The sequence below is a fragment of the Cibotium barometz genome, chromosome 59, assembly GCF_041138505.1.
Source record: "Cibotium barometz isolate CiBa-2024 chromosome 59, ASM4113850v1, whole genome shotgun sequence".
In the NCBI taxonomy this organism is placed as follows: domain Eukaryota; kingdom Viridiplantae; phylum Streptophyta; class Polypodiopsida; order Cyatheales; family Cibotiaceae; genus Cibotium; species Cibotium barometz.
Genome location: NC_141104.1, coordinates 26,742,744 through 26,770,055, shown reverse-complemented (window position 1 = coordinate 26,770,055; position 27,312 = coordinate 26,742,744). Strand labels below are relative to the sequence as shown.

General features: G+C 44.7%; 1 protein-coding gene across 3 annotated transcripts in view; it reads right to left on the bottom strand.

Annotated features, from left to right (window-relative positions):
• The window catches only part of EMB2771 (E3 ubiquitin ligase), a 175,855-nt gene that overhangs the window by 111,668 nt on the left and 36,875 nt on the right, over positions 1-27,312 (bottom strand). For all 3 annotated transcript variants that reach the window (XM_086793451.1, XM_086793452.1, XM_086793454.1), the window contains exons 10-18: positions 15,057-15,532; positions 14,224-14,692; positions 13,768-14,070; positions 13,454-13,546; positions 13,113-13,205; positions 12,912-12,971; positions 11,721-11,819; positions 11,498-11,638; positions 11,331-11,411 (exon numbers count right to left, since the gene is read on the bottom strand). In XM_086793451.1, coding sequence (XP_086649577.1) covers positions 11,331-11,411; positions 11,498-11,638; positions 11,721-11,819; positions 12,912-12,971; positions 13,113-13,205; positions 13,454-13,546; positions 13,768-14,070; positions 14,224-14,692; positions 15,057-15,532 — 1,815 coding nt within the window. The remainder of the gene's footprint in view (positions 1-11,330; positions 11,412-11,497; positions 11,639-11,720; positions 11,820-12,911; positions 12,972-13,112; positions 13,206-13,453; positions 13,547-13,767; positions 14,071-14,223; positions 14,693-15,056; positions 15,533-27,312) is intronic.

Below are 27,312 nucleotides of genomic sequence, written 5' to 3'. Positions count from 1 at the left end.
AGGCAAGACCCTAAAGCTAGAAAAGCAAAACAAGAACTTTTGACTATAGTCGAGTAATATTTTACTCTTAGAAAGACCAAAAGCAAAGTAAAAGGAAAAAAAAAAGCAAAAGGATCACTTTTCGGGAAAAAGCAAGGCTTACCCAAGTATAAAAGAAGCATGAGCCTCTCTTGAGCATCAAGTTGAAGAGGAGCTTCTTCATTGTGTTGCCATCTTCGTTGAAGCGTGGAGATCATCTTCTCCATCATCATCTACTTGATCATGAACCAAATCATGGAATTTTGTCGCTGCCCGCTAATTGAAATTGCCTCCATCAACTGATGTGCCACATTATTTGTCACCATTTGGTCCATCTCCATTTCTGGCGCCACTTCTATGGGACTGTCACTCCATAGAGCGGCCAGATTTGTGCCATGTTCACATGGGGCCAGGTCAGTGTCCCATGTGAAAGGGCCGGTTTTATGGTATCACATGGACGGGAGCCAATCAGTGCCACCCATGTACGACCAGTGCTGCGTCACATGGACGGGAACCAGTTTCGTCTCACCCGTGTGTGATTTGCTTCGTGTTGTATGGACGGGAGCCTGTTGGTGCCACCCGTGTATAGCCAGGATGGTGTCTTACCTAAGGGACTGCCACTCCATAGGAAGACCAGGACATATTTATTTATATTTGTCGCGCCAGTTTTGTGCCCGACAAGAACCTCTTGTACAAGTTTCATGAAAGGGAGATTTCGTCCATTATTTGTGCACATGCATTTATGCTTGTTTGTTTTTGCATGACTTGTTTGCGTATGTCTGCCTGTTATGTCGTGCCAGTACACTAGACGGGGACGCCCCCAGTGTACCGTGGAATGCTGTTTGCTAACTTGGTGGTGTGGCGTGTGAACAGGTGGTAAGTTTTGTCATTTTGCCCCTTTCAAAATGTAAAATCCATAAGCTATGGTCAACTTCAATGTTTATAAGGTAATGTGTTCACACACATTTAAAAAAGGGGCTGGACATTTTCTTTTGATGGTGCCCATAAGTGTTAATTATGTATTAAGGCTTTATAACCTTTGAAAAAAGGCTTTGCATGGAACTGTAGTATGATTCCCCATGTGGGTGGTGGCTGGCTTCTTTCTCCCCATCGCATGCTGTATGGTTGCAAAAATCTGTACCCACTTGCTCAGTACCTGCTGTTGCACTCTGTACCCGTGTGCTGTACCTGCTGAACTCGCCTGCAGCTGCTGCCCATGTGCTGAATCTGCTGCTGTACCTGCTACAAGTATTGTACCTGGCTGATTGTACCCTGCTGCAAGTACTGTACCTGCCCTGTACCTGGCTGATTGCACCCTGCTGCAAGTACAGAACCTGAATACCACCCGACCGGCTGTGCCTGCACACGTGTGAAGCACCTGATGTACCTGCTACAAGTACAGAACCTGAATACCACCTGGCTGGCTGGCTGTACCTGCACACGTGTGAAGCACTTGTTGTACCTGTTGTACATGTTGCAAGTACAGTACCTCCATAGTAATTGACTGGTTGTACCTCCACACGTGTGAAGCACCTGATATCCTGATTGTACCTGCTACAAATTGTACCTGGATTGTACTCACCGTACCAGGTGCCCTCATGTTTTCTCATTTCTGTAATTCTGAAATTTGTTAATTAAAATTCAGAGAATTCTTAAGTTGTGTAGTGCAAGAGCAAAGCATGTATATGCTGACCATGCTCAGGAATGTTCTTCCTGGTGTGGTAAGTATATTTCCCTGTGTGGTGTTGTTAACCGCGTTCTCAGAGCTTCTGAGAGCCAGTGAAGGTTAGACTCACCAGGGAATTTAGGAGCAAAGCTCATTGGGGAGAACCAGGCCACGTTCCCTCCACGGTGTACCCTTGGCCTGCATTAGTACAGGCATGCCTGTTGGTGCACGGTCCCAGAAGACCAATGAAAGGCATGTGTCCACCCAGTGAATGTGGGAATGAGCCTGTGATTTGGGGCTACTCCGACCAACATCTCTTCATCGACTTGAACCAGTTTTATTTGGTTGTTTTCACTCCCTTGTGGAGAAATCAAATATAAATACTCCAAGAAATACAAAAAAAAGTATTGAGGGGGGACCTGGCCCTTTTCGTCCCCAGTGCTAGTGTTATTTGTATTTTCAGTATTTCCAGTATTTGTGTTGCTGATGTTGTTCCATTGTTTAATAACAACTAAAATAAGTGTTCTAAATATGTGTATGTTATCTTCCGATCTGTAGGCATCCTGTAGGGAGCGGTCACATTGGTATCGAGCTCGATCGTCTCTCTTTGTCAAGAGAAGACACGGAGTTTTGAGATCGGAAGCAAGCACGAACACTTAATTCAATGGACAGCCTGGGCAACCCATTGGAAGTGCCGAATTCGAGGGGTCAATCAAGTGCTTCACGGGATTCCGATGCATTGCATGGAAGGCATAAGCCTCTTGAGAGAGTCTATGACAGTGCATACATGGGACAGCCATCACATGGTAAAGAACCCATGCACGAGGCAGAGCCCAATGCATTGAGGGCTGAGTTGGAGCACATGAAGAGGCTCTTGCAAGCAAAAGAGCAAGAGCTGAAATTCTTGCATAAAGACCCTCATGTACAAAGTGTCATAGAAGCCAAGAAAGCTGATGCTATGGTGGACATGACTTTTGAGTCTATGGCTCAAGAAGTGGGCAAGAAGCCAAGGAAGCTGGCACTCTCTTATCTTATCCGCAAGGGTGACCTTAAAGAGGGAGAGGATGGACAACTTATGTTCAAGAATCCACCCCGTTTGCAGCATGGACACCCAGCCTCTCAAAGGTTGAGATCATACTTGCATAAAGAAGAAGTTTCGGTCACCTCCCGCCATGCATCCACTCCTTAAGGCACATGAGGAAACAGATTTATGCATGCTCAAGGCCATTTGGATTCCAAGAATGTACATCATGGGGACAGTGAGTTATCTCATTGAGTTGTCTCATGGCGAGACATTGCATCATTTGGGGAGGTCACATGCATCGGGGCCACAGATTCATAATGCACATACCACTGTGCCTTTTGAAACATCTTTGGTTGCCCATGAAGCCCATGCACAGAACGCTGCCCCGTTACCAAAGCATGAGGACAAGCAACCCAAGGCAAATGTGCATGCAGTTCCCGATGTGCAGGGAAACACAAAGCATGATGGAAAAGAGAGGATGGTATGCAAAGCATGGCGTCAAATCAAGGATCAACCCGCTCTATTTATGTTTGATGATTGTGCAACAGATAACTTCATCTTTATTCAGATGGCAGCCGCCTTGGGTATTGAGGTTGAGGACATGGGACCTCAAATCGAAGTAGAAGCTGCCTTTGTTGGTAAAGAGGTGCAGGTTACCCCACTTATTGGGAAGTTGCGCATACATATTCAGGGTTATCTTGATCATGACCATTTCTTGGTTGCCCCACTTAATGGATGCGATGTATTGCTTGGCAAGCCATGGCATCATAGGCTTTAGCCTCGTAAAGAATATAAAACCAACAGGATCACATTTATGCATAAAGGCCGCATGCATGTTATTGACGTGGACAAGGAAGGGGATTCTATCCCACTTGTATCTCACATCCAAATTAATAAAGCAATGAAAAAGAGTCTTTTTGCGTACTTGGTTTTTATTCGTGATAGCATTGAACCAAGTCATGAAAATGTGGATGTTTTGACTCAGGATAGGCTGAATTTTCTTCATGCATACAAAGATTGTTTTGCTGATGCATTGCCAAGAGCATTACCTCCTCAAAGGCCCGAGGATCATCGCATAGATCTTGTGCCAGGTAGTTCTCTACCTAACAAACCTGCATATCGTGTGAGTGCCGCACAACAAGAAGAGATCATGAAGCAGGTTAATGAGCTTTTGGAGAAAGGTTTAGTTCAGCCAAGTTCCTCGCCTTATTGCTCTTCCGTGCTTCTTGTTCAAAAGAAAGATGGGTCATTCCGCATGTGTGTGGATTATAGAGCTCTAAATAAGCTCACCATCAAGAATAGATTTCCAATCCCACGTATTGATGACATTTTGGATAAGCTTGATGGCTCGGCTTGTTTCAGCCGTATTGATTTGAAGAGTGGTTATCACCAGATACGAGTGGTTCCACAGGATGTCCACAAAATTGCATTCAGGACAGCTTTTGGATTGTATGAATTTTTGGTGATGCCTTTTGGTCTCACCAATGCCCGAGCCACATTCAATCGTATGATGGATAGAATATTCCGACCCCATCGAAAGTTCACACGTGTATTCTTTGATGACATCTTGGTTTTCTCCAAGAATGAGCAGGAGCATAGGACTCATTTGGCCACAGTGTTTGAAGAGTTGCGGAAGCATAAACTCTTCATTAATGCCAAGAAAAGTGAGTTCTTTCTTTCAGAGATACACTATTTGGGTCACATTGTATCCAAAGATGGAGTAAGAATGGATCCTGCCAAGATTGAAACCATTCGGAATTGGCCAAAGTTGCAAAATGTACATCAAGTACATAGTTTTCTGGGGTTATGTTCATATTACAGGCGTTTCATAAAGAATTTTGCTATGATTGCCACCCCTCTACATGATCTCATGAAGAAGAAAGCCACTTTTAAATGGACCCTAGAGGAGCAGGATGCCTTCTTGCAACTCAAGAATGTTATCATATGTGGACCCGTCGTATTGATTGTTCCCGACTTACAAAGGTCATTCATAGTAGAATGTGATGCTTGTGGCGATTTTTTAGGGGCTGTCCTAAATCAAGAAGGTCATGCAGTTGCATATGAGAGCCGTCGATTGCATGATGCCAAGCTTCATATGGATATCTATGAGAAAGAGCTGTTGGCTGTAATTCATGCCTTAAAGATATGGAAACATTATCTTCTTGGGGCTGAATTTGTAGTCAAGACAGATCATCAAAGCTTGAGATACTTTCTATCTCAAACAAAGCTTTTGGAGAAGCAAATGAGAATGGCAAACTTTCTTTCCATGTTTCATTTTCAGATTGTACATACTCCGGGAAGGAAAAATGTGGTGGCAGATGCATTATCCAGGAGGCCTTATATGGCTGCAATTTCAGTGGCCTCTCATGGGGACTTATCTGCCATGCGAGATTTGTATCATTTGGACATATACAGGACTACGCCCAGAGAAGCCTGTTTTGGAGAATCCACCAGAAGTGGAAGAACAAGAAGAAATCTTGCAGCCGGAATAGATTGTATTCCATTCTTTGAGAAAAAGAGGAGAGACAAAGGTCATGAAATTTCTCTTGAAGTTTAAGAATTATTCGCCTATGGATGCGAAATGGATGCCAGAAGAGTACTTCAAGGACTACCCAGATATTCTTCAAGCTTATGAGGATGCAGTTGGTTCAGATATATTAGAAGTACAAGTATATCAACGTCCTGCGATTAAGACACATGAAAGAGGGAGGGATTGTACCTCTAGCCCTCTTCATTGTATATATATATTGGACTGGAATTGATCATTATTATGCTTATAGTGATTACTTAGACATGCTTTAGTTTGGGTGGCAACGATGCCCGATAGCCCAAGGAGCAAGATTTGTATATGGGTGGCAACGATGCCAAATGACCCATTGGACGACAGAATGAGATTTGTAGATGGGAGGCAACGATGACAGATATCTTGGACTTCGCAGTCGAGCGGTCATTGCGACCAGCTGGCTGAGATGATTGTATTGGATTTCGCAGATGGCCCAAGTGATTGTACTAGACTTCGCAATCGAGCGGTGATTGCGACCAGATAGCACAGATAACTGTATTGGATTTCGTAGTCCGACGGTCATTGCGACCAGATGGCAAAGATGACTGCTTTGGATTTCACAATCGGGCGGTCATTGCGATCAAATGGCCTACATGACTGTATTGGATTTCAAAGTCACGCGGTCATTGCAGCCAGATGGCTCAGATGACTGTATTGGGCTTTGCAATCGGGCGGTCATTGCGACCAAATGGCCCAGATGACTCTATTGGATTTCATAGTCGAGCGATCAATGCGACCAGATGGCCCAAATGACTATGCAAGAATTCTCGGGCGGTCCTAGTGACCAAATGGCCTTGAGCGAGAGTCTTAAGCGGTTTTCTGACGAACCAAATGGCTCAGCACCGTTTCGATGAAACCAGACAAGACAATTCATGAATAGGAGGATCATTACTTATGCACTACATTGTAATGTATGTTTGAATTTATTTGATCTTGTGTGCCGTTTTTGATGTGTGGACAATGCTTGGATTTATAGCATGTGATAGTCCACTGGGCTCCAGACTACCTCGCCAGTATCTCGAATACCTAGTAGACGCGAATGATGCATACTTGTTTGTTGACTAGCTTATGTCTAGTTTTTGCAGAACATAAGTATGCATTTATTATATCTAACACATGTGACAAGCCATGAAGATGTACCATCAAGAATACAGCTATTGGTCAAAGAAAAGACATTGAGATATTACCAGATGAGCAGATGACACCACAGGTATAGGAAAGACCAAATGCACAAGCTCACCAGATGGGGCTAGTACCTTGAAACATATGGAGGTACATGATGTACTTGCAACACATGAATATACATGGAACATATGGATGTGCTTGGAACACTTGCAGTCCACAGCTGAGGCCAATTGCGATATAAGAGGGAGGGAATGTAACTATTTGGCCCTCCTAGCTCTATTTCACATGATGAAACCCATGCTCGAACACCAAACAGGCGGAAGAAGACATCGATCAAGAAAAAGCACCATTCTTAGACAAAAAAGAAAGATAAAGCAAAAGTCAAACAAGGTTGACCACGAGCCAAGGGCACCATTGGAAAGAGGAGACTGAACCGGACCAAAAAGCTGAAAGCCGCTTTTTCAAAAAGCAACTCCAAGCCCAAAAAGCAAGGCCCTAAATTTACTATTAAAAAGACCAAAAAGGCAAAAGGAAAGCAAAAGCATCACTTTTTGGCAAAAAGTAAGGCTTCCCCAAGTATAAAAGAAGCATCAGCCTCTCTTGAGCATCAAGTTGAAGAAGAACCTCTTCATCGCGTTACCATCTTCGTGATCATCTTCTCCATCATCATCTACTTGATCATGAACCAAATCATGGAATTTTTCATCGCTGCCCGCTAATTCAAAGTGCCTCCACCAACTGTTGTGCCACGTTATCACCTGTCTGTACGACTGTACGGATCCATACAGACGGGCGGAGCTGTACGGGCTGAGAATTTCAGAAACCCTAAAATTGCTCCAAAAACCCTAAAATCTGCTTTTTGAGGCTTTTATCGCCCGAAAACCATTAAAACAAGTTTTATGTCAGTTTTCTTGCCAAAAAGAGCTTTTCCATCGTTTTCTTCATCGGCAAGGCTATAGGAGTTGTGGAGATTGCTCATGGGAAGAGTGAGTGATTCTTGGATTTGGACCTAGAACTTAAACTTGGATCTGGACTTGGATTTCGATTTGGATCTAGAACTCGAACTTGGATCTGGACTTGGATTTGGTTTTGGACCTCGAACTTGAACTTGGATCTAGACTTGGATTTGGATTTGGATGTGGATTTGGAACTAGACTTGGATTTGGATTTGGCTTTAGACTTGAACTTGAATTTGGACTTGGACTGGGACTTGGAGCTTAGACTTGGGTTCATTGGACTTGGATTCGTTGGATTTGGATTTGGATTTGGATATTGGACCTGATACTAGCCCGATGAGAGATACTTGTGAGTCATCCTCGTGATGTGCTCGGCATCAGAGATCTCGTGCCTCAACATCAAAATCGATTTGGATATCCCACATTGGCATATTTGTTTGTTTTGTATTCATTGATTGTATTCATCCTGGCCCGCAAGTTTATAATATGTTAAAAATATATTGCCTTCCCTACAAAACAATATTAAACATGCATCATTTACACATTAAAACATGTTTACAAGCTAAAACTAAAGAATCTGGGTGACCCAATTACAGTGGGCACCCAACTTAGTCACTCGCCAATTGGCATAAATAAACTGGCAACATCAAGAATCAAGATCTGGGTTTCATCATCAATAATGGCAACTACTCAATAATGGCACTCAAAGTGATCACAAAAACCTTGAATCCTGAGCTGAAACAAAAAAAGTAAACTTAACTCTGAAATACACAAAATAAAGCATGTTGAACCCTGATAGATGCAATCATGCATGACAAACAGTAAACTAGAGAAGCTTGATAGCCCCAAAGACTAGAGTCCTCAATCTGGAGTCTGGGCACTCAATCCTCAACATCCTCGATGTGCTCATCAGTAGTCTCCTCAGTAGACTAAACGTCACTCTCAGAAGAGGATGATGCTACCGCACTCATCTCAGCTGCTACACTGGTACTAGCACCTACTGTAGATGCTGATGTGCCATGAGCAGGTGCCATCAATTCCTCATACAACATGGCATATATGTCGCGCTCCTCATGAGGAATCTCTGGGACATCTTTCATCTTCTTAATGTCGATTTTATCGACATTGACTTGGCAAGGCTCTATCGGATTGCCGGACTACTCAATTAGGCGGAGATTGCAATGGCAATACACCAATCACTCCAACTGAGCAGTAGACAACCTATTCCTCTTTTCTATATGGAAAAGGACCCATGTGCTCTATTTTCTCTCAACAGGACCCGAACTGCAATCCTGTGAGAGGACTCAAATGGCAAGACGTTTCTGCCATTAAAATACAGAAACTTTGTAAGTACAGTGTACCAAGTATAATCATCATTCATCAATGTATTATGTAAATAACAGACTTGCCTTTTAGAGTTGCACTCACCAAGTGAGAGCTACTGATCCCATACTTCTCCCACCATGAGACTGGCTGAAGCTGTCTCTCTCGCATGCATGCAGTCTGTCTACCAAATGCGTGGCTGGCATTTCGATACACTAGCCGCTCATCCTCCAAGCGTCTCATGAGCTCCACGTCTCCTCCTGTCCATTTCTGAATGTAATCTTGCCATCCATCTTCCAACTCTTCATTAATATATTGCGCCTCACTAGCAGCACAGCCACCATAAAGCCACAAACACCAAGAGCCATGAGTCACTATCTGAGGAGAAACCAATACTTCCCCGAACGACCAACAATCCTCACTAGACTAAGCCTGGTGTCTAGGATGATCCCCTCCATGCTACATCTCGTCAATCTCCATCCAGGGATGATAGAATAGATAATGCAATCTATAGCCTCATGGCCCGAGAGAGTAATGACCTGCAAAGGTACACCTGTCCTAGAAAAAACTCCCATCCATCTCGGATGATAATCTCCATGAAAGATCCCAAAGAACCACTCATGCGGTATAGCTACATCGATCTGATCAATACGTATGCAAGACCCCCTAAGATGCTGAATGGATGCAACTGTCCGATCCACCGGAAGACTCTTTAAAGTCTTCCAAGCAAGAACTATATATGCACATCTCTCCCATACTGACCACTGCATCTAACGAGATGCACCAAGTGGCCGACCGACCTCATCCCTAATGAACTCGTTCCACATATTAGGTTGTCAGTCAGCCTCATCCAAAGACCATCTTCAGTTACAATAAACCATCAGAGTAGGGGGAAAAGGGCAACGCCATTCAAATGAAGGTAAAACACAGTCAAGTCAAAGAGGAAGACCTTCCACTGAAATTTGTGCTCATGTTTGTACTATATAGTTAGCTTGGATCAACAACAGGCAACGACAATGGTCTTCCAATTTTCACCAAAAGATGGACTGCAAGCAGTGCAAATGTTTCAGATAATAACACCGCTAATTTGGAAAAGAAGGTTTTGGGAATGGTATATACCTAGATGATTCAGGAACATGCTCAAATTCACCTTACAAGAAAGTGCAATTTACAACCTCATGGTAGTCATCCATAAGACAATAAACCATCCACTCCATCATTCATAGTATGGACTAGATACTACGACATCCCCACTAACGTCATCGGTGCCCAATAGTGGGTGTAGAACTTAGTATCAATATATGCTCCCACACACACACCCCACGCGCGCGCGCGCGCGCACACACACACACACACAAGAGCATACATTCATACAAAGGTGTGTACCGAGTTTCTGTCAAAGCTCCGGAGATATAGGGTCCTCCACCCAAGGGCAGGTTCTTATGCGTTACTCACCCGTCCGCCAGTGGAAACACCACGAAGATGCTTCCCGTCTGACTTGCATGTGTTAGGCATGCCGCCAGCTTTCATCCTGAGCCAGGATCGAACTCTCCATGAGATTCGTAGTTGCGTCACTTATAGCTTCTTTCTACATAGATGAAGCTGATTCGAAATTGCCATAGATGAACCTTATTGAGAGTAGTCCCCTATCTCCAGGCACAACTTGGGTTTCTCCATTTCGTATTAGCTTGAAGCTCACCCACAGTGTATACGCCCCTACCGCTTTATGTCAATCCCACAAGCCTCTTCCAATCCATCGAGGGGGACAGGAATACAAACGTTTGGATTAAGTTTAGAGAAATCAGGCTTAAACTGGTGACTCATGCCACACCAAGGTGACATTCTACCGCTGGGTTCCCTACCTCGCTATTCCTCCATCAAATGATCACTCACCCGCAGTGGAATTAAGAATTAACCAACTCGGCTGGTCGAGATCGAGAAACTGGGTTAGACTATCCTGATGCGGCTGATTAATCTAGAGCTAGAATCTATTTCTCTCCACATTATTTATTGAAAAAAGCCAACGAGCGAGGGATTCGAAATGCTCTTTCCTTATTCCCTTATAAAAGAAAAGCCCCATCGAAAAAAAAAGGATTCTCATTGATTCAGAGCAGGGGATATGGCCTTAAAAAATTCTTTACCTTATTTTTCAATCTAATTTTGGCTATGCTCCGGTGAGGTGTTTTCCTAGTCCTAGGATGCACCATCCAATGTGAGATCGATATAGAAAACCCAGCGTAGTTGGAAGGGGAGGAACAAACAGAAGCAGATACAGATAATAAACAGAGCTCTTTCTTTTTTTTTATTCAAAATATTTTTTATAGGTCCCATACCATCCTCGCGCAGCTTAGGCCTTTCCCTCCCTATCTGCTCCCTGCACGAGGGGAAGACCCTCCCGAGATACGCGAGCTCATCCCTTTCGGGAGGAGGTGGAACACCCTGTACGAGCAGGTAATGAAGCCTAGCACTAAGGATCATAACAAGTAGAAACAATTATTACAACAAAAAAGAGAGTTGAAAGGGCATATGCACCACTAAAGATAGAAAGAATTAGCACAATATCAACTCGTTGCAACTTGGATGAAAACTTCAATATGCAACTTGGATGAAAACTTCAATATGCAACTTGGACGAAACTTCAATTTTGGGAATGACCTTTGAGATTGCAGGATCCATCGTTCCCCTATGTGCTGCTGCCATCCCAAGCAATATGCCTACAGTTGTGGCTTCATGCTCCTGGTGAAAAACTAGAGTGTCAGTATCATGCTCAATTCAGTTCTTTACTCCTTGACTATCTATTCCAAAAGACAAGTCAAAACAACCTGAGAAAGGTATCGATACACATCAGTTGCCGCAAGAACCCGAAGATGACCCTGAAGCCCAAGAGACATTAGTAAACCGGCATGTGCAAAATTCGGCTCGTCCGGTCTGTTATATACAATCCACGTTCGGGTGATCTTATCCTGAAAGCCAGAATGCAAATTTTAGACAAAAAACATTCTCTTGTAATTTCAAATATAAAACAGAAAGTGCTTTGACTTTGACCTGACAAGGAGCCAGTCGTAATCCAGCTGCAACACCATTATGATATTCTGGCCATGATGTCAAGTCAGAAAGATTCCCGGTACTAGAATCCAAATTCACCTGTAACCATAGAGAGGACTCTTTCTGATACCAATACCTAGAAACTAATGATACGAGCAAAGAAATATCTAGTGTGATGTAGAGAGAATTATTTCACTCCAAAATTCAATCACGCAAGGCTTTACGACCTTCAAATCCAGATATTTTAATCCTTCAGGACAACACAAGGTCAGAACAATCAATAGACTCTAGACAATAGACAATGCATACGGCATTATGAACCATAGTATTAGATGTAAAGAACAATACAGGACTGATAACACACCAAAGAAGGGTAGTCAGATCTTTATTAAAGGCGTAGTTACAACACCTTAATATGCCCTTGACACGTAAACCATTAGACCAATCAAATGTGAGTGTAATAAGCTAGGCAAAACTTAATCCAACAACGTCAGGGGATATTTAGGAGAAAGCTACATTTAGAAATGACGAATACACAGTACTGCTTCATTTCTATCAAAGATGAACCGTTCAAATCTCTAGCTAATAGGCAACTGAATCATCCGAATTTGTGACAACAGACAAAGATATTGGGCATCTTTACAGGCAGAACCTGCTGCAGCGGGTGATATTCTTGTTGTTAACAACTATAGACAGTTTTGTGGAGGCCTCAGAAGTCCCAACCCAAGTATCAACTCTGCAGTAATTAGCATGATTTCATTCTCCTCCCTGCTAACATGAGGATTTTTTCAATCTAGACCTGGTAAGCCGTTTAAAGTGCCATCATTTTGAAGTAAATCAACCAGATTGTAGCCCGCATCTTATATATAAAAATCATCCTCCAGGGTTTTAGAATATAGATACGAGATGTGCTTTTCTTTGATTAGACAACGTTTTGGCATTCTTTGACAAGTGCATGCTGCAGGGTTTCAGAAGGTTTTAGAATACATTAACAAGGTAAAATTTTCCTAGATCAGCGAGCTATTTGGCTTCCCTTGATTAGCATGTATAGCATAAGCTAACAAGTTGAAATCTTCTCATCAGTGATAAAAGAGGACCAACTTTGATCAGAACTGAACACAAGAACTCTGGAGTGACCTAAAATGGAAAGCACTTGCCACATTAAAATCACATGTATTCATTCCAACATACAGTGGCATCATGCTGTGAAGGAAGGCGTCCAGCCAAGACTAGCTTTGGAATGGTTAACACCTGCCAAGCAATTAACAGAATACTGAGTAGAAAGAAAATCAAAGAGCTGCAGTAGCTGCAGTAATTTATGTGTATGTATCTGTGAGTATTTATGAACGTGCATCTTTGTATGGATGTGAATATGTACCCTAAGACTCGTACCTCTGTTAGAAGGGTCCGCATAGTCGCAAGCGTGAAGGCTCCTCGACCAAAAGCTAAAGAAGTTGTCCGCTGAGCAAGCTGCCATAGTTGTGCCTGCAATTTTTCAGGATACTTAAGCAAGTATTAGGTAAATGCAGTGAACAACATTTGGGCACGACATTGAAAACGTAAACAATAATGACCACATGATTATGCAAAACCCAAAAAGTCACAACTTAAATCAGTCTCTCCTCCAAATTAGTTTTCTTGCCAGAAAGAGAGATACGAGCTCCCCTTCATATCTTTAAAAAATTTCAATGACCTGAATTAACTTTTCCAGATGGAACTCTTTTGGCATGTACCTGTTGCTGAGCCACAATGTCAGGATCACTGACATCTGGTGGGTTCGCCATGCGAACTGCAACAGGCCTTGATGAGCACAGAAGCCGCCTAACCTGCACCAAATGATCAGAACTTACTTAGACAACAAAAACTCTACAAACATCAACAAAGAGTTGATCTGTAACCTGAATGTTGAAATAAACTGGAAAAACCTCTGAATCCACAAATTCATGGCAGCTAAATGAGACCAAAAACTTTGACCGTACCTTTTACAATCAAGTTTTTTTGTCTACTAAAAGAATTCCATCTGCTGAGTTCCTTAATATGAGCCTACCTCATTCAGACGAAGATCGCGTCCAAAACGAAGCTGGATTGTCCCATTGAACATGTGTTCCATGCCATCGTTTACTATGTCCACAGAAGAAATCAAATCTGTATTTATATTCTCATGAGAGTCACTTTCAGATGAGATAACAGGTACAGGTTGTAAGTGTAGCATGTATGGTGCTGCCATACGTGTCACATTTGCATGCGTTTGTTTCTCAATGCACATTGAAGCGAGGTCTTCACGACCAACAAGAACAAAAGCAGATTCAGGCCAATCTGGAGGAGGTGCCTCCCTACAGCTGTTCAAAGCCTGCAGCAACCAAGTTCAATGTATGGATAATTAATGGTATGAACAGCATACAGCTTCTGTATCTTTTTCATTATGTACTTCTAAGAATCAAAGTTATTATGCTAAACAAGGTACCGTGTTTACATGTATGTCAAAGAAAGATATAGCATTTACATGGCGTAGCGGGAGAGAAACTCCTGCTGGTAAACGATCAAGGTCTGCCAAACCAAAGCTTTCTCCAACCATTGCCAAAACTAATCTCTGCTCAGGAGTTTGAAAACTTCCACCTGCAATGTGGACATGTACTCCAGATGGGAGAACACCCAAAATTGCATCTCTGCACGCAAGTAGTTCATAGAATGCAACCACCTTCCGTGTAAAGTTTACGCACATGGAATGTTCATTTGCATATAGAAAGGGCAGTTTATCACCCAAGGTATTCGATTCTCTCTCTCTCATGCATCTCTCCAGCCACTGAAATATGTTGAAGGGCACTTTAAGAGCCTGCCAATTCCTACGAGGAGAATCTCCTTGGAAAAGCTCAAACAGATCAGGGAAATCTCGAGCATAATGATCAAGATAATTCCACTCAGATAACGAGGATGCCATGCAACCTAGCAAAGATGAAAGCGGTTGTAATTCCCTGCTTAGAAGCACAGAAGCTGTTTGTCATTTCATGAATGAAAATTCACTAACACTTCCACACTGGTGAGAGCCTATGAAGTTACAAAGAAGGTTCAAGTAGAAATTTCTTGCAATTTTAAGCTTGACTGAATATTGCACAATTTTCAAGAGAGGCATTTCAATCAGTGAGCTTCTATTCATCCATAATATTAATTTCTTTGTACTGGTGGCAATGAAAGAGAACGCAAACCGGGATCTCCTTAACCTATTCTAAAAGCTCCAATAGCAACACACACATTTTAGAACTATATTGATCAATATTGTGGTGAACCCCAAAGTTTGGCCTCTCTAAGATTCACCAGATTTGTTAGGGATGGCTCTACCTCCAGTGCAAGGAATCCAGTTTGTGATCTTCATACACTGCATGGAGAATAATTAGGACTTCACTCAAAATGCCTGTGTATTCTGGGGGTTCCTGGCCAATGCCTTTCATCTGATCTCCTCCAGAATTTGTGTCCAGTTTTGATAATACAGCAGGTGCAGAAAGACCAGCATACACATTTTTGTTCCTTCTGTGCATGCTACTGTTCAACAAAAATTGCCAAGCAGAAGATGAACCAACAGTTTTGCAAGCCCGAACCGCACTAACTTTGTTGCACCATTGCATCAATATCTCAGCAAAAGAAGCCCATTCAAAATCAGGGTTTCCACCAGGATTGTTTGCCCAAGAATAAGTATGCCCCCATAGAGAAGCCAGAAAGTAATTGTAAAAGGGTTTACGCAGTCCTTCATCCAAAGCCATTATACATGACACAGCAAGGGCAGAAGCTGGCAGACGGCTAACAGAGCATCGATAAAGCTGCAACCATGCAAAGAAGGTAATTTACTGACAATACATAAGAAATTGTGAGTAAGAGCCCCATTAGCAAATTTCAATCATTCAAAAAACACAAGACAAAAGCCTTCGCAACCAAAATGAAGTATTTAAACAATCAGCGATGATTCAGATTGTTCCAGAGCTGCCCCTGAATATCCACAGCTGTTACTACACATGTATATATTCCTGCACATAGAATGCATCTTTCTGTATATGCGTCTCTCTCATAGTAATAGGAAACGGCCAAAGCCTAGACAAAACTGCAGAAATGATGTTTCTCTTGAGTCGTTTCCATTTGAATTTTCTAATCCCCTCTCCAGATTCCCCTTGCAAATTTTCGCTTCTAAGTTTTAGTTTTTTCCAAACTTCATCTCGACATCTCCTCCAAATCATGATCCACCCCACTTTACTCCTCTATTCCTCTCAACTTTTTCCCTCATTCATATTTAATTTCACAATTTTACCTTTAATGTATACTATGTACCATTAAAGAATTACTGTTTCCTAGCCATTTCCGCTTCCTAGTATCAAGCCGTTTCTGTTGATGATCGCATAGGCATCAGCCATTTCCATTTCATGCAACTATGATCTCTCCTAATGCCCACACACATACCAACCTGCTATTTGTTCACAAGAAGAAGATTCCACTTTTAACCTTTAAAGCAAGTCCAAGTAATCAGATATGGTTTAATCAAAAAGCCACCCAGTGATCACGCACGCTTGCTATTTGCTTGGAGCCCCCACAGCCTTGTAGATGTGGCGGTTGTATACAGACGTCCCTTCAGGCCACACATGAGTTCAATAAACATGTCAAAAATGTAATTGTTACTCGTTAAAAAATTGAGTGTTGTTACTCGTGACAGAAGAGCCCTAGGCAACGCTTGTCCGAATCTGGGAACAAATCTGAGAACACAAGAGCAAAAACGCAGGCAGAAAAACAGCACAAGAGAGAGAGAGATGTAGGCGTGTAACTCTGCTCTATATACACAAGAAGATCCCGAGGAATGATACAAATGAGGTATGGGGGCTGAGGACCTATATATACCTCCCTAGAGGGCAGTCAGCCAGCATAAAGAAAAGCCCACGACTGCATAAATGCGTCGGCCAGCAATCTGGTGCCCAAAACTGATCAAAACCAGTCGGCCAGCAGCAAGAGTGCCCACGACTGATAAACATCCAGTCGGCCAGCACTGTACTGCTCTTGGCACCCTCTGGCAGCCCTCCCAAGCCTCAAAAAAAATGGAAAAAATAGGGGAAAAATGCGGAGAGTGGGGAAAAATGGGAAAACACCTCATAAGGGCGGGCACACCCACAACAAAGGCCCTCGTGTATAAAACTGGACAGGAGATGACTTCTAACACCCCCTCTCAGCTCCTGGCTGTGAAACCAACCACTGAGAGCTGGGGTGCCGCCTGAGCAAGTCCTGAGAGAGCGACTTCGTGAAGAGGTCCACCGTACTGTCCTCCGTCGAACAAAACTCCAGCAAGATGTCATCAGCAACGATCTGTTCACGAACAAAGTGCCTTCGGATGACCATGGGTTCCTCCAGTGGAAGCCCAAACCTGCAATGTAACCTCCTCCTGCTCCGTAAAACTGCTCCTGGGGCATAAGTAGATCTCCTCGTGTCCGGATCTCCTCCCCAAACCGAGTCACTCCACCCGTGGAGTCGGACTCCATCCAACAATCCCCCTCCTATGTACAAGAGTCCATGATCCTTCGCACGCCGCAGAAACCACAGGAAACGCAATCCTGCCTCCCAAAGAGACATCTGCAACCAAGAGCTCAACTGCCTCATCAGGAAGCTCCCGTCCAATCTGGTGTCCATCAACCAGATCAATGAACCATACAGCTTCTGAGTCAAAGAGACATCACACTGCTCACAAGGATCAACACCTGTTACGGTGCACAAGCAAGTCCTGGAAACCTGATGAAACCTGTCAACCACCCCCTCTGAATCCGGAACCACAAAGCCTAGAGAAACCACCTCCTTCTGCAAGTAATCACCTGTCACCTGCCTGGCTTTCCGAAAGGTCCCCGTGGAAAGAACATCCTCATCTACTGGAGGTTCTATGTCCCGAACACTACGAGACATCAGAGCATAAGTGACCTGTTCAGCTTCCTCTGACTTACGAACACAAGAACTACCAACATCAGTACTGGAAAGTTCCTGCCAACTGCTGCCATCTACTGGCAAGCTATCCACCACCTGGTCTCGGAAAGCCCGCACCTGCAACGTATCCACACTTGAGTAGCCATTACCAGACTGCCACTCATCACAATCCTGAGGACCTGGGAGAGAGAGTGCTGAAAGCCTGTAGACTCCATTCTCCACTCCACCTTCCCAAACCACTTGGCCTGTTGCTTTGTCCCGGAGAGCAACAAAATGCTCATCAAACTCCACCCGTACGCTAGTCTTGCAAACCTGATGCACTGACAACAGATGAAAACCAAGTGCCGGAACATACAACACCTGGGAGGAATGCTTCCCCCCTCTGCCAATCGGGAACTATCTCCATCCTGCCCTCACTGTGAACTGGGATAGTGGACGTATCCCCAGTAATAATATGACCAGAAAGCCTGCAGAGATCCTGTAAACCGGAACGGGAAGGAGTCATGTGCCTGGAAGCACCACTATCGAGAATCCACTCCCGAGTATCCGTTGCGGAGAGTCCTCCAATCTCCTCCCTGCCTGAAGAAAATGAAGCATCGGTGTCTATCGCCTCCAGGTGCACAAAAGCCGGAGTCTTCATGATTGCTAAGGAGTCTTCACCCTTCTCGGTCTTCCGCTTGGGACACTGCCTCCAGTAGTGGCCTTTCTCGCCACAATCATTACAGGTCCTCTCTGCCTTCAGCTTCTCGCGGTCAGCGTCGGACTTCTTCTCAGAAGACTTCTCCGATGAAGCCTTCCCTTTGCCCGAGTTACGGCCTTTCGACCGTTGGCCAGTAAAGGCCTCTGAACCTCCACCCTGAGGAGGGTTCGTAAATTGTTCCTCCTGGTCCAGGACCATGGGCACAAGCTCCTCCCACGTGATGGTGCTGAGCCTCCCACTGGTAATCAAAGAGGAGTAAAATGCTGAGTACGAAGAGGGCAAATGTGACAGCAACGTTATGGCCATGTCCTCTGACGATATCTCCTTCCCAGCCTGAAGAACTTCCTGCTGAAGAGCCTGCAGCTTGTTAATATGCTCCCGCATCGTCGACGACTTTGCAGGGCTCATAACCCGCATCTGTACTTCCAAGGAAATCCTCTTCATGGGCGATACCCTGTTGTAAAGTGAGGCCAAATGCTGCCATATACCTCTGGCCAGCGTCATGTGCTTTACATGATTGATTACCTGTGGTATGCAGTTGAGGAAAATAAACGAACAGACCCTGGCGTTGACACAATCCCACATCTGTGTCTGGGCCTCCCGGTCCTTTCGGATCGACGGTAACTCCCCTTCCTCTACTTCCGACAGTGGAACCCCAACAATGACGAAATCGGCGAGGTCGTAAGACTCCAGAACGGATTCCATCATCACCTTCCATATGCCGTAGTTACTCCCGTCCAACTGACGGTCCACCGGGAACGTGGGGAGTGTCGGGATCTTCACATGTCTCTCAGCCATCTCAAACAGATCTGCCATAGCGGGGATGTACTCTGAAAAGGGTGGCTGGGTGGGAACAAAGAAGAACTAAAACCTGCAAGTGGCTGTCCAGCAAATCAGCCCGCCTTCCTCTTGCTTCTCCTCTTCCCGATCAGCCCGAAACAGTCCACCAATCAGCCACAAAACAGTCCCCCTCTTGCTCACACAAATCCCAAGACCTATCTAGAGCCTAGGGCTCTGATACCATGTCAAAATACGCAGCGGAGATGATGACCAGATCTGGGAACACAAGAGCAAAAACGCAGGCAGAAAAACAGCACAAGAGAGAGAGAGATGTAGGCGTGTAACTCTGCTCTATATACACAAGAAGATCCCGAGGAATGATACAAATGAGGTATGGGGGCTGAGGACCTATATATACCTCCCTAGAGGGCAGTCGGCCAGAGAAAAGCCCACGACTGATAAAAAGGTCCACGACTGCATAAATGCAGTCGGCCAGCAATCTGGTGCCCAAAACTGATCAAAACCAGTCGGCCAGCAGCAAGAGTGCCCACGACTGATAAACATCCAGTCGGCCAGCACTGTACTGCTCTTGGCACCCTCTGGCAACCCTCCCAAGCCTCAGAAAAAATGGAAAAAATAGGGGAAAAATGCGGAGAGTGGGGAAAAATGGGAAAACACCTCATAAGGGCGGGCACACCCACAACAAAGGCCCTGGTGTATAAAACTGGACAGGAGATGACTTCTAACATCTTCCTGCTTGAGCTCCACAAACAGAGGGACACTTTCTTGAGACAGCTTCAGCATAAGCCACCCCAACCACTCCCTCGCCAGCCAACCATAACGAGCTTGTTCCGAACCTAGGAGGTGGAGGACACACATACAATGGATCTCGTGGACCCACCTTGGGCTGCTCGGGACCTACCTCGCCCGAGAGGAGTTACCTTGGAATAGACCTCTCCATTCCAGCGTGCCCAATGCTCCCGGCCCCCCGGATGCCGGCCACGATCCCCTCATCAGCTCCAGATCCAGGACATGCTCCACCGCCATCAAGCTACCTTTCCACATGAGATAGCTACGGGAGACCTCTCGGCCATACTCATTAGCCCCATGCTTGATATTTTGGATAGTGGTATACCATCTACTAGGGGCTGATGCTCCTCTCATGTTTCTATGTTCTCGGTATTCCATGATGAGTTTCCATGGACGGTTTTGTGTGACCCCAATGAGATAGCTATGTTTTTGTTTCTATTTTATTTTCCATTCCATGATCAGATATGCCATGGACATTATTGTATCACTTTGGTCTCATATGCCCATTGGGTCGTAGATGCTTAGTATATCTTTCTTTCTTTCTTCTTTCCTCTCTCCTTGCTCCTTGCACATCCACACATAGGACCGTGCTTTTCCATGTCTCTCCCACACATTAATCCATGGAAACTAGCCCGCATGAGAAAACTTTCACATACAACCTCCATGCCTCGTGTTCAATATTGTCAAATCTAGGCTAAGATACCAATGTAACATCTACGTAGACCATGTCCAGGATCATCTCACCTAGAACTAAAACCCTAATGAGGTTTCATAGACCCGGCATCACACACATCATATGATGCGATAAGCCTACTTGGTACCGATGGCCCCAACCTAGCGTCCTATACCACTAGGCCGAACCACCCAACTTGTAGCTCCATGGCCATGACGTCTTGCACTTCCCTTGTAGCCCTCCTGTCTACCTCGTGGATACCTCAATAACTCATACGTGCTCATAAGGTCACTTATATAGCAATAACAAGGCTATTATTGGCTTGCTTTGTTTATAAGCTTTTAGCCTGCTCTCCCTCCACCTTTCAGCCCAGCCATCTCCTTCCCACCAACACTGCCACCTTCCCACCCCCTTCCCCGGAATCTTCCTTCACCTAACCAAGCTTTCTCTATCCCCTTTTCAATTTGACCGCTCCCTTTCTTTGCACTGTTCAGGACACTACACTCAAGCAACACGAGCATCCTTATAAACAGTATTTTCTTTTGCGAATTACCATTCTTGTACAATATCCAAGTCGAAACACCCAACGAGTGCCAGATGAGCAGACTCCTATGTGGGATCTCATATGCATCCTCAACCCCATTTCCAGGGTCTGTGATATCTTCTCCTTGACACTCTACTTTGAATAGAATTACTTTGCTAAGCTATTAACAAAAGGCAAAAAAAACAAAATGCATATTTCCTTGGCATCTTTGCAAAGGAGGAAATACTACAAACTATGTAACTAGATGTTTACTTCTTGGTACTTGGACTATATCTTCACCATATGAAGCTGTCATTTGCATTCTATACCTAGTCGGTAATGGTTTAAATCCACTGAATTTGAAATATGTAATCCCATGTGAGCATTTCTTTCCCTGTGCAGCACACTCTCAAGCTTAAGCTCGTGCATAGCTATCTAACGATCCCTTTAGCAGCGCTTATCTGCTTCTTTTATGCTTTTGAACCATAGCAGCCCTACTGCTTCAATATATCCACTGAGTTTCACAAGCAGCCATCTCATAGTATTTTCCTGCACACCTCACATTATTTCGCAGCTGTTACTTCCTTCCAGTGTTCTCAATCGACACCTTCCTTTCTTCACGTTGTGTGGTGGCCAGGTGATGGCCTCTACTACACCACCTGCACGCACACAAGAAGACAGTGGCATTAGAACTAGGGGATACCCAAATCCCAGCTCCAAGGGCACCAACCAACTCTGCAACTGTCCCCAGTCCTCCAACTGACTCAATGGGACACCTCAACACCCTCCCAACATCCCTATCTGATCCAACGGCCTCCTCCATCTGTCCTCCCAAGTAAGCTCTAACCTCCAACACCACACACCTTTCACCTAGAAGCCTCTCCTGACCACAACTGACAACCAACTGACCAAAACAACTCCTAGCTGACACAGAACTGCTCAGATTCTCACTTGTAACTTCCTTCGGAAGCAGACTGCTCGCACCAGTCAGAAAACCATCCGCCAAAGTCACAGATTGTCCTCCACTGTCAACAAACCACAAACCCTTGCTCCGGAGCCTCACTACACTTGTCAACACCCCTTAGTTGACTCCCTTCTGACCTTCAAACCCAGTTGGACACCTTGTCCACCACAAATAGACTCACCCGATCCATGTAATCATCCGCCCACGTAACCCGAGGGCTCCTACAACACTGAACTTCAATTCTCACAGCACAGCCGCCCCTCCTCTGATCATCAACTAACATAAATAGCTCCAGATGATCCAGAACAAACTGAAATCTGACATAGAAATCCTCCCCTTTGCCACAGTCAAGGAAATGTCCTCCATGCTCTCCAACCTTCCTACTACATCATCTAAACTAATCTTCTAACCCTTAGAGCCACTCTGAACCAGCCAGCTGCCCACTGCTGACACCCTTCTGACTGGACTTGACTGAACCGACTGAAAACTGCCTCAGCAGTCTGACCCACAACCAGCTGCTCAGAAGCCTTCAACAAAAACAGGACCTTCCCTCAGGTGTCCTTTGGCATCCGCCAACCCTCATGCAACACTTATCTGATCGAGATATCACCCTAGAGGCTAGCCTCTCTGCTAACATTAGTAAGCTCACAGCTGCCTCAAAACTGACTGTAGCCGACCATTCAACTAATCTGACAGTTGATGCAGGTATACTTTCCTTTGCGTCAGCAAACTCTTCTAGACTCTCAAAACACACTATCCATACGTGGATCCAGCCTTTTGGACACCTAGCTAAGTACTGCTGCCACAGAAGCACTCTCTGATCACAAACCCATCCGACTGCTGATTGCTTACTTCTGACAGATCTCTGTCAGTCAGTTGGGACTCACAAACACTTTTCCCAAGCACCAACAAGCCAGGGCAAACCCCCTACACTTTCAGCTGATTGTTCTGAGGTTCAGTTGATACTCAACTAACTCAGAACTGATTCACCCGTCATCCGACTGAGACACACAGAGGATCTACCACCAAGATCTCAATCAAACAACACACTTTCCACAACTAGAACATCAAAGCAACAAGACTTTGTATTCATACAGAGTCGATACAACTCAAACTCTCAGATTTCTTCAGATATACTAAACAACAGTGTCGCAACAGCCCTGGGATATGGAGCTCAGTCAAGATATGGAACCACCAAGAAAACAGTGAGATTCTTCAAGAACCAACATCAAAAGTCTCTACAGCCTGACACTGCAGGTCTCCTCCTTAAAACAAAGCAAGGAACAGTTGAGCAAAACGTTGCTCCGGTCCAAGTCTCTAACAGAGCTGCATCGCAAGGATCTTAGGGAACACCTCTCCTACAAGATCCTCTGCTTCCCCTGCACTCTGCTCTCGACGACTTCACGCTTCCTCACACTGTATTACCTTACTGTCTGCAAAACTTCATCAACCACAAGAACTTTAGCCTGCTAGCTGCAATCCAACAAAATTGAATGGCAGGAACTATCTTTTCTGCAGTCTCCACTCTGGAGGCCTCTCAATCCCACCCCTTTGCATCTGTCTCCAAAGAAGCACCAAATTGTTCCCCTTCAACCCACGTCGCCGCCTTACCTTCTTCCAGAAGAATGTGCCGCCCGTCTCCTTGGGATCGCCCATACACATTCCATTTTGGTTTCGTGCACCTACGCTTATCCATTTGGCCATGCGTTGTCTTTGCCACCTATGATTCACCACACACCATCTTATGTATATTGCATGCTTCTATTCATCATGCTTTGAATGGGGCTAGGATTCACCTCACATATAGCCAACCCCCTCAGGTGAAACACATTCATGTGTTTCACTGCATTCTTTGTCCTCGAAACTGCTCTCTTTCACAAAACACTCCACTCGACTCTATTAACAGTATCAACAGCAGCATCCAACTCTTCAAAACCCTGCTAGATCAAAGGATATAAAAGCACTCTTGAAAACCATGCCGCTGAATCGATCCACCCACCGGGATCAAAAATCTGCAGAGAGTTTACAAACCCCCTCAGCACTTTGCCCTTTATCAAAGGGCTCAATCCAGCCAGGTCTCCTGCTAGCCCTCCTCTATGTCCCTCTATCCAAAGCCTAGTCACATGGGACGCGAAATGGGGAGGGGGAACGGGGACGGAAAAGATTGAGAATGGCCATTCCATGTGACTATAGAGTAACATGGGACAGGAATGGGAATGGGAACGGGAACGGGAAGGTGTTGCCATCCCCATCATTCCTGAGTCTGAAAATGCCCATTCCCTATGACTATGATCCAAAGACATCTTGGTAACACCATACAACCCATACCCTCTTCCCAGCTTATGTGCCTCCATCAGGCATTCATGCCACTTCCCAAACGCATCTGTATCTACATGAAAAACATCTTCCTCTTCCTCAAACACACCCTTCTTATTACATGGATGGTCATCCAGCCCACTAGCTAAAGCATTCACATAAAAAAAATGATCATCCCCCACCATGGAGTCACAAGCCTTCCTTCTCACAGCTCTCTTTTCCCTGCAAAACAGTATCAGCAATGATACCATCATTCTACTCACTCTTTTTCGCATCCACACCTTGAGTTTGCTTCCAACAGTCAGCATTCTGTATGCAGTCACCCTCATCCAACTCATTACAGCCAGTTGGCTGGATATCCACATAGTCTATATCCACAAGCTCAACAACATCTGCAACATTATCTCCATCATCCACTTCAAAGCAGGTCGCATCAATATCATTCAAAAAAGTATCAACAAAACACAAAGGAGCATCTTGCAGCTCAACCCCTTCGCACTCAGCAATCGCAACATCCCCAGAATCCTTTGCCACTTCTAAAATACATTCAGATGCCTGCTTCACAGCACCATCTTCCTCTAGGTCCTTTCTTGAAAACACACAGTCAGCATTTTTCAAACCTGTATCTGCTTCCTCTGAAAGGCTCCAAGACTCCATGCGCATAAGTGCCAATATCTTCCACTACTGATTCTAGCAAACTCTGATCCAAGTCTATTTCCTTATCTGATTCATCAGAAGACTCTGCCACTCCCATAACAGCTCCAACCATATTCACATCATCAAACTGACTCTGGAGTTGCATTTGATCCCAATCCACTCCAAACATCTCCAACACAGCAAGATTCAGACCTCCTACTTGATTAGTCAGCTTCTGAACCTCTTGATGCAAACCCTCTTGTTTTCTACATGACTCCACAAACCTGGGAGTTTCCACACAAATTTCCCTCCGTACATGCATATTCAGGGCAAGGCCATCATAGACCTACTTGCTTCACTCTCCTTTCTTGCTAGCGTCCGCTTCCTCAGTCTCTTTCTCCACTGCTCAATTGCCATCTTTACTGCCCTATCATATGTGTCATGATCTTTCAACTCCACTTTTACCTTGATGCTCTCATGCAAAACACCAAAAAATCTTTCCTTTTTCAGAAAATCAGTTGCCACCTGATTATCACCCAAAGCTTTCAGAAGCTTTCTCCAAACTGCTTCAAACCTGCAAACAAAAACAAACATCTCTTCATCCTCTCCCTGATTCAGCCTACGGAGCTCTCTCCATAACTCTTCTAGGCTGTCAGGTTTTCCATACTTTCTTCAAGGCTCCCTTCAAACTATCCCAGCATTCCCTGTCAGCATCCATGCCCTCATATTCAAACCATTCTCAGGCTGCATCTTCTAACATCAAATCTGCCATCCTCAACTTATAGGCATCATCCTCTCTGCCATTGCTCAAAGCCACCAATTCAATCCTCCTCACAAACTCGGTGACATCCTCACCCTTCTCACCTCTGAACACATCAAATCCAAAACCAGCATAGGTATTGAGTCAATCAACTAGCAGATTCCAAACAGCTGACCAAAACCCTAAACAAGAGCCTTCTACTCCTTCGTGGGGCACCAAATGATATGTGGTGGCTGGGTGATGGCCTCTACTACACCATATGCAGGCACACAAGAAGAAGACACAGTGGGATCAGAACTGGTGGACACCCAAATCCCAGCTCCAAGAGCACCAACCAACACTGCAACTGTCCTCAACCCTCCAGCTGACTCAATGGGACACCTCAACACTCATCAACACCCTCCCAACCACCCTATCTGATCCAACCGCCTCCTCCACCTGTCCTCCCAAGGTAAGCTCTTACCTCCAATACCACAAATCTTTCACCTAGAAGCCTCTCCTGACCACAGCTAACATCCAGCTGACCAAAACAACTCCCACCTAATGCGGAACTGCTCAAATTCTCACTTGTAACCTAATTCAGAAGCAGGCTGCTCACCCCAATCACAAAACCATCCCCCTGACATCTGACACGAATACCTCCAGCTGATCCAGAACAAACTGAAATCTAACACAGAAAACCTCCCCTTTGCCACAGTCAAGGCAATATCCTCCAGGCTCTCTAACCTTCCTCCTACATCATCTAAACTCAACTTCTGACCCTTAGAGCCACTCTGATACAGCCAGCTGCCCTCTGCTAACACCCTCTGACTGGACTTGACTAAACCCACTGAAACTGCCTCAGCAGTCTGACACAGAACCAGCTGCTTCAGAAGCCTTCAACAAAAACATGACCTTCCCTCAGGTGTCCTCTGCCATCCGCCAACCCTCAAGCCACACTTATCTGATCAAGATATCACCCTTGAGGCTCTCTGCTGACATTAGTAAGCTCAGAACTGCCTCAAAACTTCCTGTACCCAACCATTCAACTATTGACAGCTAATGCAGGTATCCTTTCCTCTGCGTCAACAGACACTTCTGGACTCTCAGAACACACTATCCACACATGGATCCGGCCTTTTGGACGCCTGGTTGACTACAGCTGACTCAAACCTGCCACAGAAGCACTCTGTGATCACAAATCCATCCAACTGCTGATTGCTGACTTCTGACAAATCTCTGTCAGTCAGCTGGGACTCACAAACACTTATCCCAAGCACCAACAAGTCAAAGCAAAACCACCAACACTTCCAGCTGACTGTTCTGAGGTTCAGTTGATACTCAACTGACTCAGAACCAATTCACCAGTCATCCGACTGACACACACAGAATATCTACCACCAAGATCTCAATCAAACAACATACTTTCCATAACTAGAACATCAAAGCAAAAAGACTTTGTATTCATACAAAGTAGATACAACCCAAACTCTCAGATTTCTTCAGATATA